At 39.0% G+C, this 13,234-nt stretch overlaps 1 protein-coding gene across 2 annotated transcripts in view; it reads left to right on the top strand.

Annotated features, from left to right (window-relative positions):
* The window catches only part of TOGARAM1 (TOG array regulator of axonemal microtubules 1), a 45,787-nt gene extending 32,595 nt beyond the window's left edge, over window positions 1-13,192 (top strand). For both annotated transcript variants that reach the window (XM_052783694.1, XM_052783693.1), the window contains exons 13-22: window positions 547-700; window positions 1,317-1,422; window positions 1,823-2,058; window positions 5,555-5,713; window positions 6,297-6,423; window positions 6,743-6,861; window positions 8,367-8,556; window positions 9,526-9,745; window positions 10,497-10,583; window positions 12,242-13,192. In XM_052783694.1, the coding sequence (XP_052639654.1) occupies window positions 547-700; window positions 1,317-1,422; window positions 1,823-2,058; window positions 5,555-5,713; window positions 6,297-6,423; window positions 6,743-6,861; window positions 8,367-8,556; window positions 9,526-9,745; window positions 10,497-10,583; window positions 12,242-12,495 (1,652 nt within the window). In that variant the 3' untranslated portion in view covers window positions 12,496-13,192. The remainder of the gene's footprint in view (window positions 1-546; window positions 701-1,316; window positions 1,423-1,822; window positions 2,059-5,554; window positions 5,714-6,296; window positions 6,424-6,742; window positions 6,862-8,366; window positions 8,557-9,525; window positions 9,746-10,496; window positions 10,584-12,241) is intronic.
* The last annotated feature ends 42 nt before the right edge of the window (window positions 13,193-13,234 follow it).

The raw sequence follows: 13,234 nt of genomic DNA, 5'->3' as shown, positions 1-13,234 counted from the left end.
AACATTTTTCATCTATAATTTGTTAGGAAGACGTTTGGAACATGAGAGGGTTTTTTATTTGCTCAGCAACTTAAATGTTGTAATGTATTTATGGCAAATTGACTCCCTTCTGTCTCCAAGAAAAACATTTCTGGGTACTTTTTGTCACTGGGATGCCTTTAAAATATGCAGTAGAAATCTTTTCAGAATAGAAGCTCGTACTGGTGATGGTCAAAGGTCTTCAGAGTTTCTCAAGTGGCTCTTTAAGTTTTACTATATTGTGTCTTAACACACTCTGTTTTAGCACATTCTGCATCTGTTTGTACACTAAACAACCCGCTACATTTGTGTTTGTGACTTTTTAAAGTCGTGGTTGTTTGCAAAAAAATTCATTCACACGAATGAAATGCTGAATGATTGAGGATGTAACTGGGAAAGCTGTCTTTTTGAAAACCTGGTCCCTTAGTAGCAGCAGTCTATACCTCAACCTTTTTATATTTCCTTCCTTTGAGTGAATTAGTTTCTTCAGATTATGCTAATTATTTCTTATGCTTCACGACTTTGCAGATGAAATTTCTCTTGGGGCGCGAGGACGCTATAAAGACCAGACCCCATCAGTCACTCATAGCCCAGAAATAATGGACCCATCAGAACTGCAGCCCTTTTCAAAACCAGAAACGGCGCTGACAGAAGCCTTGACACTTTTAGCTGATGACGACTGGTAGGTGTAAACATCTGTCTACAACCTGAATCTAACATAGAAGGTGTTTATTTCGATAACTTACTTTAAAAAAATAACAGCAAAATGGACATAATATCACAGAGTGAGAAGGATTGCAAGTGATATATGAAAAAAAAGAAAAAAGTTTTTTGCAGTCCAAATCTATATTAAACTGTCACTGTTGTAAATTGAGGCTTAATAGCTAAGCTTTCAGAGACTTCTAGAGATGTCCAAGTTTAAGCAGTGTTCTGGAGAGGGCCCCCACCAATACCTTCTTGTCACTTTCTGTGGAATATAAGGCTTCACTGTGCTCTGACTGGCGAAATGGGGTCACAATGCTGCTGCCTTTTCAACTTGGGGAAGGAAAGTAATCCTTTAATCACCACTAGTGCAAGTTGTGGACAGCACTGTAGGAAAGAATTGAGAGACTGGTATGCTAAAATAGTCCTACTACCACACTAAAAGAAAGACTCACTTTGAAAGAATTTCCTACATTGTATGTCATTGCTTTATTTTACAATCCAATTTGCTTGCTATTTGGTTTCTTAGAATTCTGTGTTTTAATATTTTAATGAAAATTTGCAAATGCTTTGAATTTAAATTTTTTTTTATATAGGGAGAAGAAAATTGAAGGTCTGAACTTTGTTAGATGTTTGTCTGCCTATCATGCGACTATTCTGATTGCGAAGCTACATGAAACAAGTTTGGCTGTGGCTCAAGAGGTTAAATTTTACTATCGGAATATTTCCCTGACTATATATGTGTATATGTATTTTATAGCTCTCAGATGCACTGAAATGGTATGTTCATCTGTGGTTAGTTTTCCTCCGTTGGACAGTCTCAAAAAGCTGAGTTTGTTGTTCAGCAAAGCAGCTCATACTTCAGATACCAACACTTGATCTGATTTGCTAAGATCCTGAAAAAATTTAGATTGTAACTTTATAACATTTTTCATGTGTATGTATTTTAATTCTTGCACATTGTGAATCAAGTTAGAAATGTATTTCTCAGTTGCTTTTAATGTTGCTTAACAATTACAAAGGGAAACATTAAGCTTTGCTTATTTTAAAGTGTATTTTATAAACATTATTCATTGTTTGTTTGGGTTTTTCCTGTGTGCAGGTCAAGAATTTACGCTCAGGTGTTTCTCGAGCTGCTGTGGTCTGTTTAGGGGATTTGTTCACCTACCTGAGAAAGAGCATGGATCAAGAACTAGATAATACAGTAAAAGTCCTTTTGCACAAAGCTGGTGAATCCAACACATTTATAAGGGAAGAGGTAGACAAAGCACTGAAGGCTATGGTTAATAATGTGACTCCAGCACGTGCACTTTGTTCTCTTATAAATGGAGGGCAAAGGTAATTCTTATAAAGACTTTATAAAGAAATAACTTGTGAATAGATTAAATTTATCAAATATAGTCTTTAAAAAAATACCAAGATACAATAGGCAGAAATTTGAAAATATAGTAAGTCAGCTCTGCAAAACTTCTACCCAGGGCAACGTTTGTGGGCATAAAAGTAAAATGTAGCCCCCCTGTTTCTTTCTGTACATTATGTAAAAAATTGGCTGTTGATTTTGGAGCTTGGTATATTTTCTGGTCATTTTGCAACATTTCAGTAATTTTATTTGCTGTTAGTATGGTATTCTTAGGAAACTGCTATCTTGCTTTGCTTAGTAAAGCTCACATAGCATTCTTATTTTTCCTTTGCTCTGCAATCAAATGCCTGTCTCTTTCAGTTTTCAGCACTGCTTTTTATTTAGAAAGATGATTTATAACTTACAATTCTCTAGCTGCAACTGTCTTGGTTGATTTCCTATTCTTCTCTAGACTCAGCTGGTTAATAGTCTTTTTGTCTGCATTTTAATTTCCTTTACAGTGGTGGTGGCCATTATTTTCTTGAGTACCTCAAACATGACAAGCCTCCAGTTCTGGTTGCATGGTTTGATTCTGACCTCTAGCTCACCTCAGTCTGTAGGAGAAGTTACATTCCTTTCTTTCACTTTCCCTGTTAAGTATGGTGTTCTTTTTCTTTTATATCCTCATTCACTGTAACAGCAATACTTAATCAAGCCATTAGGCATTCCAGTATGTTAGATATATACCTACTTGTACTTAATCTCTTATCTATCTGTCATCACTTAGATGACATTTAATAGGCTACATTTCTCGTAGCCTATCCCTTCCATTAAATATTTCAGATGCTACTTTATAAATCAATCTTTAGACTTTCTGCACAGCTACTAATCATAAGAGTTAGTCTTGATTCAAAATGTTTTGTTTCCTATTTTGTTTCCTGGGGAGCTGGTTGTTGTGGAGTATATTGATTCTGTTTCCTGAAAGCCAATGAGAACCATACTGCAATTACCTGAACTTTACACTGAAAGGCAAATATCAGCCTTGGGATTTAAATTATTTATGAATCATGCCTGCACGTGGTTGTTTTTGTGAATTTAAGAGTAGCAGGCAGTAACATTACTTTAGTTCAGAAGCGATGTAAAGTGGCCTGTTTATGTACTCCCATCTTTTCTTCAGAAATCCTTGGCCAAGCAATACTCATGATCATAATTGGCTATATCTGATCTCTCCCTTTTCAGTGGCAGATTCAAACACACTGACCTATCCTTCTGAGTTTTCTAGACCTATAAAGATTTGACCCCTCCAATTTGTGAACTCGGATACATTTTCAGATATCTAAGACATCAAAATTATCTGAGCTGTGAGTCTGAATACATCATTTGGAGCAAGGACTAATTTCCTCACAGCTAAGAAGACTTCAAAGCAGTGTCTAAATCATGGAGTACAGTATGTTTTTAATGCCTAACGCATCGGTGGGTGGCCTAAATAGCCCTGTGAGTTACAGCTTTTCTAGTATTGGCTGTAACAATGAATACAAGAATTATCTTTCAGAGTGCAAATTTGGGAGAAAAATGACATGTGTCTTCAGTACAAAGTGGAAGGGTTCTGTTTGACACAACTGTGTACTTACAGAAAGGATATCTTTTCTAAATTTGGCTTATACATTGAGTTGCTTGTATTTACCACAACTTACATGCTCAAGTTAACAGTTACGGTTTTGCCTACAATTCGTAAGCCCTTTTAAAATTTAGCTATTTTCTGCTCAACACATTTCAAGCCTACTGTGATCATAAGTATTGATGCTTTCAACCCTGAGTAGATATATATACTGATTCTTCATCAGCTACAAAGTTGGTTTTAACTTTACCAAAAAGAATAGCTACAAACATTTTTGTTTGCTTTTGTGAGATGCTTCTCTAAAGATACTGGACTACTGCTGTAAACTCACCTCTATGAATAGATGCTTGATCCAAGAGCGTGATTCCAGTACTAGATCTAAAAGTGATTGTTTTTCAGAAATTTTAAAATCGTGTTTCTTATCTGTATGAATTGTGTTTAATTCTAAGGTCTTACGTGCATACAAAAAGATTTCCAACACTTTTGCATGCGCAGCGGGCATTTGTGGGGAGTGGGAGCTTATTTGCTTCCACGTAGTGAGGTCTTCAAGCCTCACAGTTCTTGTTTTCCCATTGGTACACGCAGCAGGAGTTAGTCTGTTACTTCTTCCCTTCTCCCAAGCTCCCGAGACGAGTGGCTGCTGTACAGACGTAACTGCAGGTACTGAGCGTGAGCCAAAGCTAGTCTTAAATGAGGTAGCTCAGTAGCAAGCAGCTGAGAGGATGGCTGCATTAGCAGGGAGTTCCACATGGGATGCTGCCGGATTGATTTTGCAGCCTGGACTGTGTTCTGAGCTGCCACATTTTGCAGTTTAAATAGACCCGGTTAGTTGCCTTTGTGCAAACTGAAGCTGCTTTTGTTGTGCAGTATAATCTAGTGGTAGCTTTACTTCCAGTGAGGCCATGGTAATCTTCGGAACCAGAGAAAATTAAAATCCTGGTGAAAGGGGAACATAGTCATTGAGAAAGAACACTGGATGTTCACGTCAAACTGCAAAGCTGGGGAGCCGCTGATGTGGTTCACCAAGTCAATCCTTTTCTTTAGCTCTCTTCTTTAAACCTGTTTTTCCTTATGAATGATGAGCCATACAAATGTCTTATTTACTGTGCGGTGAAACTGTCCTCAAAGTAGGACTTTTTAATCCAAAGATAAAAATAAAATTGGAAAAGTTTGAATTTGCAGAGTTGTGTACTCTGAAAACGTGTGGGATCAGCAGGTACAGTGGAATTTATATAAAAGGTTAGTTTGCTGCACAGGTTTGAAAATTGATTCCAGCTTTTCTCTCATTTTCATCAGCGTAGGTGTTTAATGGCCCCCATTTTGTAGAAAATAGACTTCTGCAAGATTTTTAGAAGTCAATAGAATATTGCTGTATTTAATTTTAAATTGATATACACAGGATGTGTTTCTGAGCATAGGGACTTGTTTTTCATAAAGTCGATGGAAAGAACATGTAGTAATGTGCTTTCTAAAATATTTTACAGTTATTTTAAGGAAAATTAGAAATTAAAATCTAAAAAGAAGAAAATTACTAGTTTTATTAATCCAAAATGTGCAGTTAGAGGTTGAAACTGACTTTAAACAAAAAGAATAAAATTTTTTTTTTTCATATTTGCATTCTTGTAGTTTGGGATTTTAAGTGAATGAAATGAAATTTAATCAAATGGGTTTTTCTTTTAAATAAAATTATTTGTCTTTGCTCCACAAGGTCTTCTCTACACAGCCAGAATAAGTATCTGCATATCAGTAGTATACTAGTTGTAGATTATGCTGAAAGATGAAAAAAGAAAACTTGTATACCGTATTTGGTAGAGCACATAAATACTGCTGTTCAGCTCCTGTGATGAGTTTTTACTAAGCAGCTGTGTTTTCTTTAGCCACCTGCATTCAGCGGTGAGAAGATGCACAGCCCAGCACCTGTCGGACATTGTAGAACGTATGGGACCAGAACGGATACTGTCTGGAACCAAAGCTGTTGCCGATCGGATTTTCCCTGCAATAGCCAGGTTTGCACAGGATAGTTCACAACAAACAAGGTTAGTAAGGTTAATAGTTAAGATAAGCACGTTCCAGGTGGCTGAAACCTTTGCATAGCTCAGCGTGTGTTCCTCTGCAGTGACAGAGGATAGAATCATAGAATCATTTAGGTTGGAAAAGACCCTTAAGATCATTGAGTCCAACCGTTAACCTAGCACTGCCAAGGTTGTTAAGATAGTATATGTGACAGGAATTACCCGAATGCCTGCTGCAGCTGTGCCCACCCCAGCTGCAGAAGAAGAGGGGCTCAAAGGATATGCTCTGCTGGGCACAGACAAGATCCAGGTCATGGAGGGAACGCTGGCACTGGGATCCACACTGTCTGACTGACAAGGCTGGACTATCCTATTTAGAGGCGGCTGAAATGGAAGACTGTTCTCGTTAATTTGCTCGGTTGTTGATTAAATAGTGATTCTTGAGTGTAGTTTCTTTGTGGGAGGACGGAGAGGGTGTCTGGTTACACATATAGATAGCAATCTTCCCGCACTTAATATTTTGAAATTACACACCTATAACTATCAGCAGAGTTACAAAGCAAATCCGTGTTTACGGATGTACACGTTGTGGTCTGTTGCCCTGCAGGTATTATGGTCGAAAGATGCTCTTCACTATGATGACTCATCCTGATTTTGATAGAACGCTTGAAAAGTATGTGCCGACCAAGGATTTGCCTTACATTAAGGAATCTGTTAGCAATCTACGTGAAAAGGTATGTGGAAAAGCTCTTGTTTAACAGCTGAAAAATGTAAATGTGTACTAGTAGCCATTAGGTGTAGATAGTAAACCTACAGGGAATGGGGGGGGGGGGGGGGGCGTGCATTCAGAGCAAGACAAGTAATTGAGTGACTACAGCATGGCAAGGCACTGCTTGTTAGCTGCCCTGTGAATGCCTTTACTCCTTGCCGATACACTGGATGAAACGTACTTTGCTACTATACTTTGTATGGCTATTAGACTTGTTTTTGCAGGATCTCCAGCAGTGCAGAACTGTACCAGCCAAGTTAATTAACAATTGCACCTTTGTGCAGGGTTTGGGGGAGATGCCATTAGATACACCCTCAGCAAAGGGAAGACGTTCCCATACTAGTAGTGTTGGACATTCGAGGTCATCATCTACTTCCAGAGATGCTCTCAACATCACTGACAGGTAATGATCTTCAGTGTTTTACCCTGTTAGTAACTTGACCTCTAGGATAATAGCCACACCACAAGAAGAGAGTATGGAAACATTCACAACAGGGTTGTGGAAATGAAACATACCTGAAGGAAAAACTTCACGTGTCCCAGATAAAATAGGGTCCCTTTTAAATAGGGTAATTGGTAATAGTAAAATGGCTTTGTGCATTTTGAAGTTAATTTATTTATTGACTGCTGATGAAAATACACAGAGTACACAAAACACTTGGAATTCATAGTAGAACCATGTCACCATCAGTTCAAGATAATGCTGTTCAGACTCTATAGAAAAAACGTGCCTAGTGGTAGCCTCAGTACAAAGTATCTATTTGTTCCCTTCCTTGGACACTAAGTATTAGAGCCTAACTGGGGATGCTGAAGGTTTTAGATGATACTCTGTCCATTTTTAGTTTTCTGTTTTGTCTTCTAATAGGTTTTCTATTGAACTGAAAAAGAAACCCCCCAAAATTTAAGCCAAGCCAAAAAACTGTGAAGAATATAGAGTTCATAGGGACTGTGACTGCCTCCAGGTTGAAGAAAGTGTATCTGTTCAGGAACAGCTTTCTTTAATGCACTCTCTACTATGCAAAATAATAATTAATTCCATATTTGATGGTAAATTTTGCTTTGGCATGTAAAACTACATGTCTGCTTCCTTAGAAGAGGTGCTACTTACTGCATTATGCCAAAGACTCTCTTACCTTTGATTCAGGTACTTTTAGTGGCCTATGGTACACTAGCAGGACAGGAGATTTTGATGCCACCTTTTGTTCTCACAGAGCTGATAGGTTTGAATTTGAAAATGCAAGAAACATGCTTATTTCATTCTCCATCAAAGACTTCTGTTCATGAGTTAGGAATGAGCTGGCGACTATCACTATCTGGACTGGTCTGTAAATGCAGGATACTTATCTGGACAGAGAAGTGATTCCACATATTTTCTAATTCTTTCCATGACTGTCTAATAAGATTAGATGCTACAGAAAATTTGTCTCAAAATCCTCTGTGAAGAGTTGTTGAATTTCCACCTCAGCATGGCATGTTGCTTAGGTACCACCTAGACTGGGATCAGTGTCTAAAATACTTTGAGAATAAAGAATTAAACTACAGTAACTGGTTTTTTTTTTTTGACCCGTTGATTTGAAGGAAGTTCACAACTGTTACTGGTCACAAACCCAGCTGCTCTCATACAGAAACTTGAAACAGCACAGGGCTCCTGCCTAGCTGAGGCTTATGTCTTGTGTGATAGGTATATATGCATTTAGAGTGGAACGTATATTGAGACTTTAGGAACAACAATTACCATTAGGTGATTATTTTTTTTAAATCACCATGTTTAAAGTGAAAGTCCTTCATCAGAAGATTTTCTGTTTACTTCTGATATTTGCACTTACGTGGAAAGAGGAAGTCTGCGACTAAAGACTCCTGTTTCAGCTTGCTTATGTGTTCACTGAATAACTTTTTCCTTTCCAATAGAGAGACTACTGAAGCCCATGAAGTCACAAGAAAAACAGCTCCTCGTAATTCACTAGAAAGTGAAGAATATGTTAAAGACATTATAGGTTTATTGAATGCAAAAGACTTCCGTGATCGAATAAATGGCATTAAGCAGCTTTTATCAGATACAGAGAACAATCAAGGCTTTGTCGTTGCAAACATTGTGAAGGTAACTCTATAAAAACGTTTTATTTCAAAGGTCTTTAGAGTTGTGTCACAGAGTTTTCTGATAAAGATCTTGGCTCCCTCTTTCAATAAGAATGTCTGATTAACAGGAAAACATTGAGGAATAGGTGAGGTATGCTCAAGGGGGAGATATGTAAGCTACAAAGGTAGTAAAGAAAGTAAATAGCGGGAAGAAGCTGAAAGTTTTCACTTAGAGATAGCACTCATTGAACTATTTCTGGAATACTGCGTGCAGTTTTTCATGCCACTGCTGAGTAAATATCAAAATATTGGAACAGGTTACAAAAAGAGCAGCAAGGATAAATCAAGATCTGAAAAACGGTCTCTGAAACACAGCTGCGAGTTCTGCCTGCTTTGTTTGTCTCGGAGAAGGTGAGGAAAGGTCTTTATTATGATACAGCTTAAGGTGAATATCCTTTCTAATAGGAAAGGAGGTTCTTTAGGAGAAAAATACTATGATGAGGTCTAACAGTTGTAAACTAAGGATAGATACGATGAAAGGAAAACCAAGGTTGTCTTCTAACAGTGCAGTCAGTGTCTTTGCTGTGGAGCTATGAAATACTTCTGTGGAACTTTGCAATATCTTAACTGTGAATATTTCTGAAATCTTTAAAACATTCTTTTTGCTAAACAGAGCTATGTCTTGCTAATAATACTTGCTTGCAGAAAATATTAGTCATACTGAAAGTTACAGATGGCTAGTTTACCTCCATTACATTGTATAGGAATGATTCAAATGCAGATGGGGTGAGATACAGTTGAATAATACACAGTATAAAAATATCAAATGTTGCTTTACTTGCTAAAAAAAAAAGTCTCTCAGGTATTTGCATATCAGAGCTGTCTTTTGCTAAGATGGACAATTAAAGTGTAACTATAAAGCAGGAAATGTAATATCCACCTCAAACATTAATTGTTAATTCTGTTGAATGCTGTTTGGATATTTTTTCAGATCTTTGATGCTTTCAAGTCTCGCTTACATGACTCAAACAGTAAAGTAAATCAGGTTGCTTTGGAGACAATGCACAAGATGATTCCATTGCTGAAAGACAATTTAACACCTGTGATCAACATGTTAATTCCTGCCATGGTAGACAACAACCTGAACTCCAAAAATCCAGGGATTTATGCAGCTGCCACAAACGTTATTCAGGCTCTATGTCAACACTTAGGTAAGTCTAAATTTAAAGAGTTACTCTTTCCAATAGTTTCCATCCAATCATTACATTGTGTAATGAATCACTGGTTTTATTCTCACACTTTTTAAACCATACAAGTCATCTTAATATTTTGCCAGTCCAATAAAGAAATACAGCTAGCAGGACTTGTCATAAGTGCGTAGGTGGTTTTGTTATTTTTCCATAGCCGGTGTTTTTTGCTGTGAGGGTGACTGAGTTGCGGGCACAGGTTGCCCAGGGCAGCTGTGGAGTCTCCATCCTTGGAGATACTCAGAACCTGTCTGGACGTGGTCCCGGGCAATCAGCTGCAATGGCCCTGCTTGAGCAGGGGCGTCGGACCAGATGATCTCCAGAGGTCCCTTCCCACCTCAACCATTCTGTGTGATTCTGTGTTTCATTATCCAGCAGCTTGTCAGACTGCTGAATCTCTTAAACAGGTCAGAGAACTAGGTTCTTGCTGATTTGTGTATGCCGCAACTATTTTCCCTCCTCAGCTATTCTAGCTTTGGAACAGAATCTTAGTATTTTCAGTAAATGAATATGCTGTGTTCTACCAGATTCTAGGAGTTAGGGCTTGTTAAAAGCATCTTTTTATGCTTTTATGCCCTTAAATACATCACTGTGGTTTTTGAAGTTAATATATCATAAGTAAGGTTCTTATCTACATTTTTCTATATTGTGTTTATTTCCAGACTGTTTAATTTTCTGTTTAAGAATTTTAATGTGTTTTGTTCTTTGCATTTAGACAACTTTTTGCTCCTCCAGCCATTCTGCACAAAAGCCCAGTTTCTGAATGGAAAAGCAAAACAAGACATGACAGAAAAGCTTGCTGGTAAAGTGATGTTTCACTTTTCATGTTTGTTTGTTTGTGTACCATCCTAATTAGGCAAATTCATTGTAAGATGGTGGTGGCTATGTATCTTCCCTTCTGCCACAGTAGATTGTGGGCATTAACGATGCAGCGGTTGTCAAATTTCACCCCCTTCTAATGCAAATTGAAGCTACTGCTGACAAAACAAAAGTTTATTAATATTATATAGTCAGATGGAAGATGTATAAATACCTGGAAGGTGTATAAATACCTTAAGCTTATAATAATTTTAATATGGAATCAGAAAGAATGAGTTTTGGTTTGTACTGAGTTTCACTCTTATCAGTAACCGAGCGGGATGTACTGTATTGAGACTTGGGTCCCCACAGGCCTACTTCTGCCCGGTCGGCAAGCGTCTGTTTCGGTGCAGGGGCCAGAGACGCGGGGCTGACTGGGGAGCGGAGGCTTGCCTGCTTCACTTGCTGCAAGTCATATTGCCTCTCGCAGTATTCATTCCCTCATACTCTTGCCAGGGAGAAATGAAAGGAATGAGTGCCTGCTTTTTCTGAGGTTTCCCAGCACAGAAAATATACTGTTCTCTAAGGCTGGCTCCTACTAACTCCTGAATTTTACTTCTGTGCCCTTTTGCTTTTTGCAGTTGGTCTTGTTCTCATTTTTAGGCTCTCGATAATTCATATTGGCGTTGAGTCGTAAAGGAGACAAGCTGGCAAGCTGAGCTGCACTCACCACAAAGATGGCAGACTTTGTAATGGTCTTCTTCCCAAACTGGTGTCAAAAGCTTAAAGACAAATTTGCTTAAAAATTGAAGACAAATTTTAATCAGAATTTGCATACATATTTTAATATTGGCGATTATTACTAGCAGAAGTGCTGAATTTTCCTTTGATGTTTTAAGTGAACAAAGGGTGTCTTTATGGGAAATATGCTTGAACCAAAGAGAAATTATTTGGCTTACTTTCAGAGTAGTTCTGCATGTAGTAGCTATGAAATTGAACTAAATAACATAATGGACAGTCTGTTCTTGAAATATTCCTAAATTTATGCTTTCTGAATGTGTTAGCAACTTTTAAACAGTTCATCTCTCGCTGGGATTTTTTGGAGTAGTTTGTATTATGTATCAGAAGAGTCTATTCTAATAAAAAGGCAAACATTTGCAAATGAGATACTTGTAATTGTCTAAGTGGGGAAAATGCATTGTGTTATATATATTTATAGTATAAGGATACTTTGTTCCTTAAACTCAAATACTTGCTGCATATTTCCGATAGAGGGGAAATCATAAAATATCAGATGTTACACAGTGCACTGTGAGAAATAAAGCTCCTTAGGACAATCCTAACTAAAAAAAAAATAAATCAACCCCCCTTTGTTTCTTGTTTTAATTTAATGGAAAATTGTGATTATCAGCAGTACCAGTGCTACTGTGTAAGCTCCTGAGAGAGGATGAAAGGGGTGTTTGCAGGGAAAGCTGGTATTTTTTATCGGAGCACTGATGCTGTTGCAACAGCAGACAAGCTCTTCTGTATAGCAAGCGTTCCTTCATTAGTTGCTTTGAGAAGATGATTTGACATTGTGTCTCAGAGCAGGGGATCACTTCTGAATCGTATTTTAAAAATAGTCTTCAAACACTGCTTGATGACCTGTTGTCCTCCTTGCAGATCTTGTTATGGAGCTATACCCACGGAAGCCTTACGCTGTGGAGCAAAAAGTTCTAGTTGTCCTTTGGCACCTCCTGGGAAACATGACGAACAGCGGCTCTTTGCCTGTTGCTGGAGGAAATATCCGGACAGCCACAGCGAAATTATCGAAAGCACTTTTTGCACAGATGGGTCAAAGTCTGTTAACTCACGCCGCATCTCAGCCACCGCACATCAAGAAGAGTCTAGAAGAATTTTTGGAGATAGCAACCTAAAATAACCACCTCTGCGTGCGCGTGAAACTCAGTCGGCCGACCGACCCGCACAGACAGACGGACAGCGGTTTACGTGGGAGACAGGCGGGACCATCCCCGTGTCGCTGCCTTTCTCACGCGGAGGAGAGCCTGCAGAGCGCTGGGCTGTGCCGAGGCCGGCTCCGAGGAGAATTCCGTCCTGCTCGCCTGCCCTTCTCCTCAGAAGATACAGCACAGCACCCTGTTCGCAGTAGTGCGTGTCAGATTGCTAATGAATAAATACACTCATCACGTCCTTCGACTTGTTTTAGCACTAAGCTTTACGTTGCTAAGCGGAAGAAAATCCTGGAGATAATTATACAGTGCAACAGGGTTTTGTGTGGTATTTGTGAAAAATACGTATTTTTTTAATCCACTCTCACAGTTGTGCAGTATTAGCTTGCTGTGGCTGCTGTTAACGGTGCTGTAACGTTTGTTTGGTGGCTGGGCATGCTCGTCTGCAGGGGAATGTACAACTCCGGCAGCTCACAGCGAAGCACGGCGACCCGCTCTGGGGGAAACGAGCCCTTCCCGTTTCCCCTTCCCGTTTCCCCTTCCCGTTTCCCCAGGCAGCGCCGGTAAAGCGGCCCCCTCCCCGCCCCGTCCCTCCCGCTGCCGGTACTGTACGCGTTTGACACGGGAACCTGACGCGAATAAACCGGATTTATTTCTGTAACGCTGCGGCCGCCGCCTCCTTGCCTGAGGGGGGGAGGGATGGAAA

The sequence above is a fragment of the Harpia harpyja genome, chromosome 3 (assembly GCF_026419915.1).
Source record: "Harpia harpyja isolate bHarHar1 chromosome 3, bHarHar1 primary haplotype, whole genome shotgun sequence".
Taxonomy (NCBI): Eukaryota; Metazoa; Chordata; class Aves; order Accipitriformes; family Accipitridae; genus Harpia; species Harpia harpyja.
The sequence above is the reverse complement of the archived record's forward strand: the minus strand, read 5'-3'. Positions and strand labels throughout refer to the sequence as shown.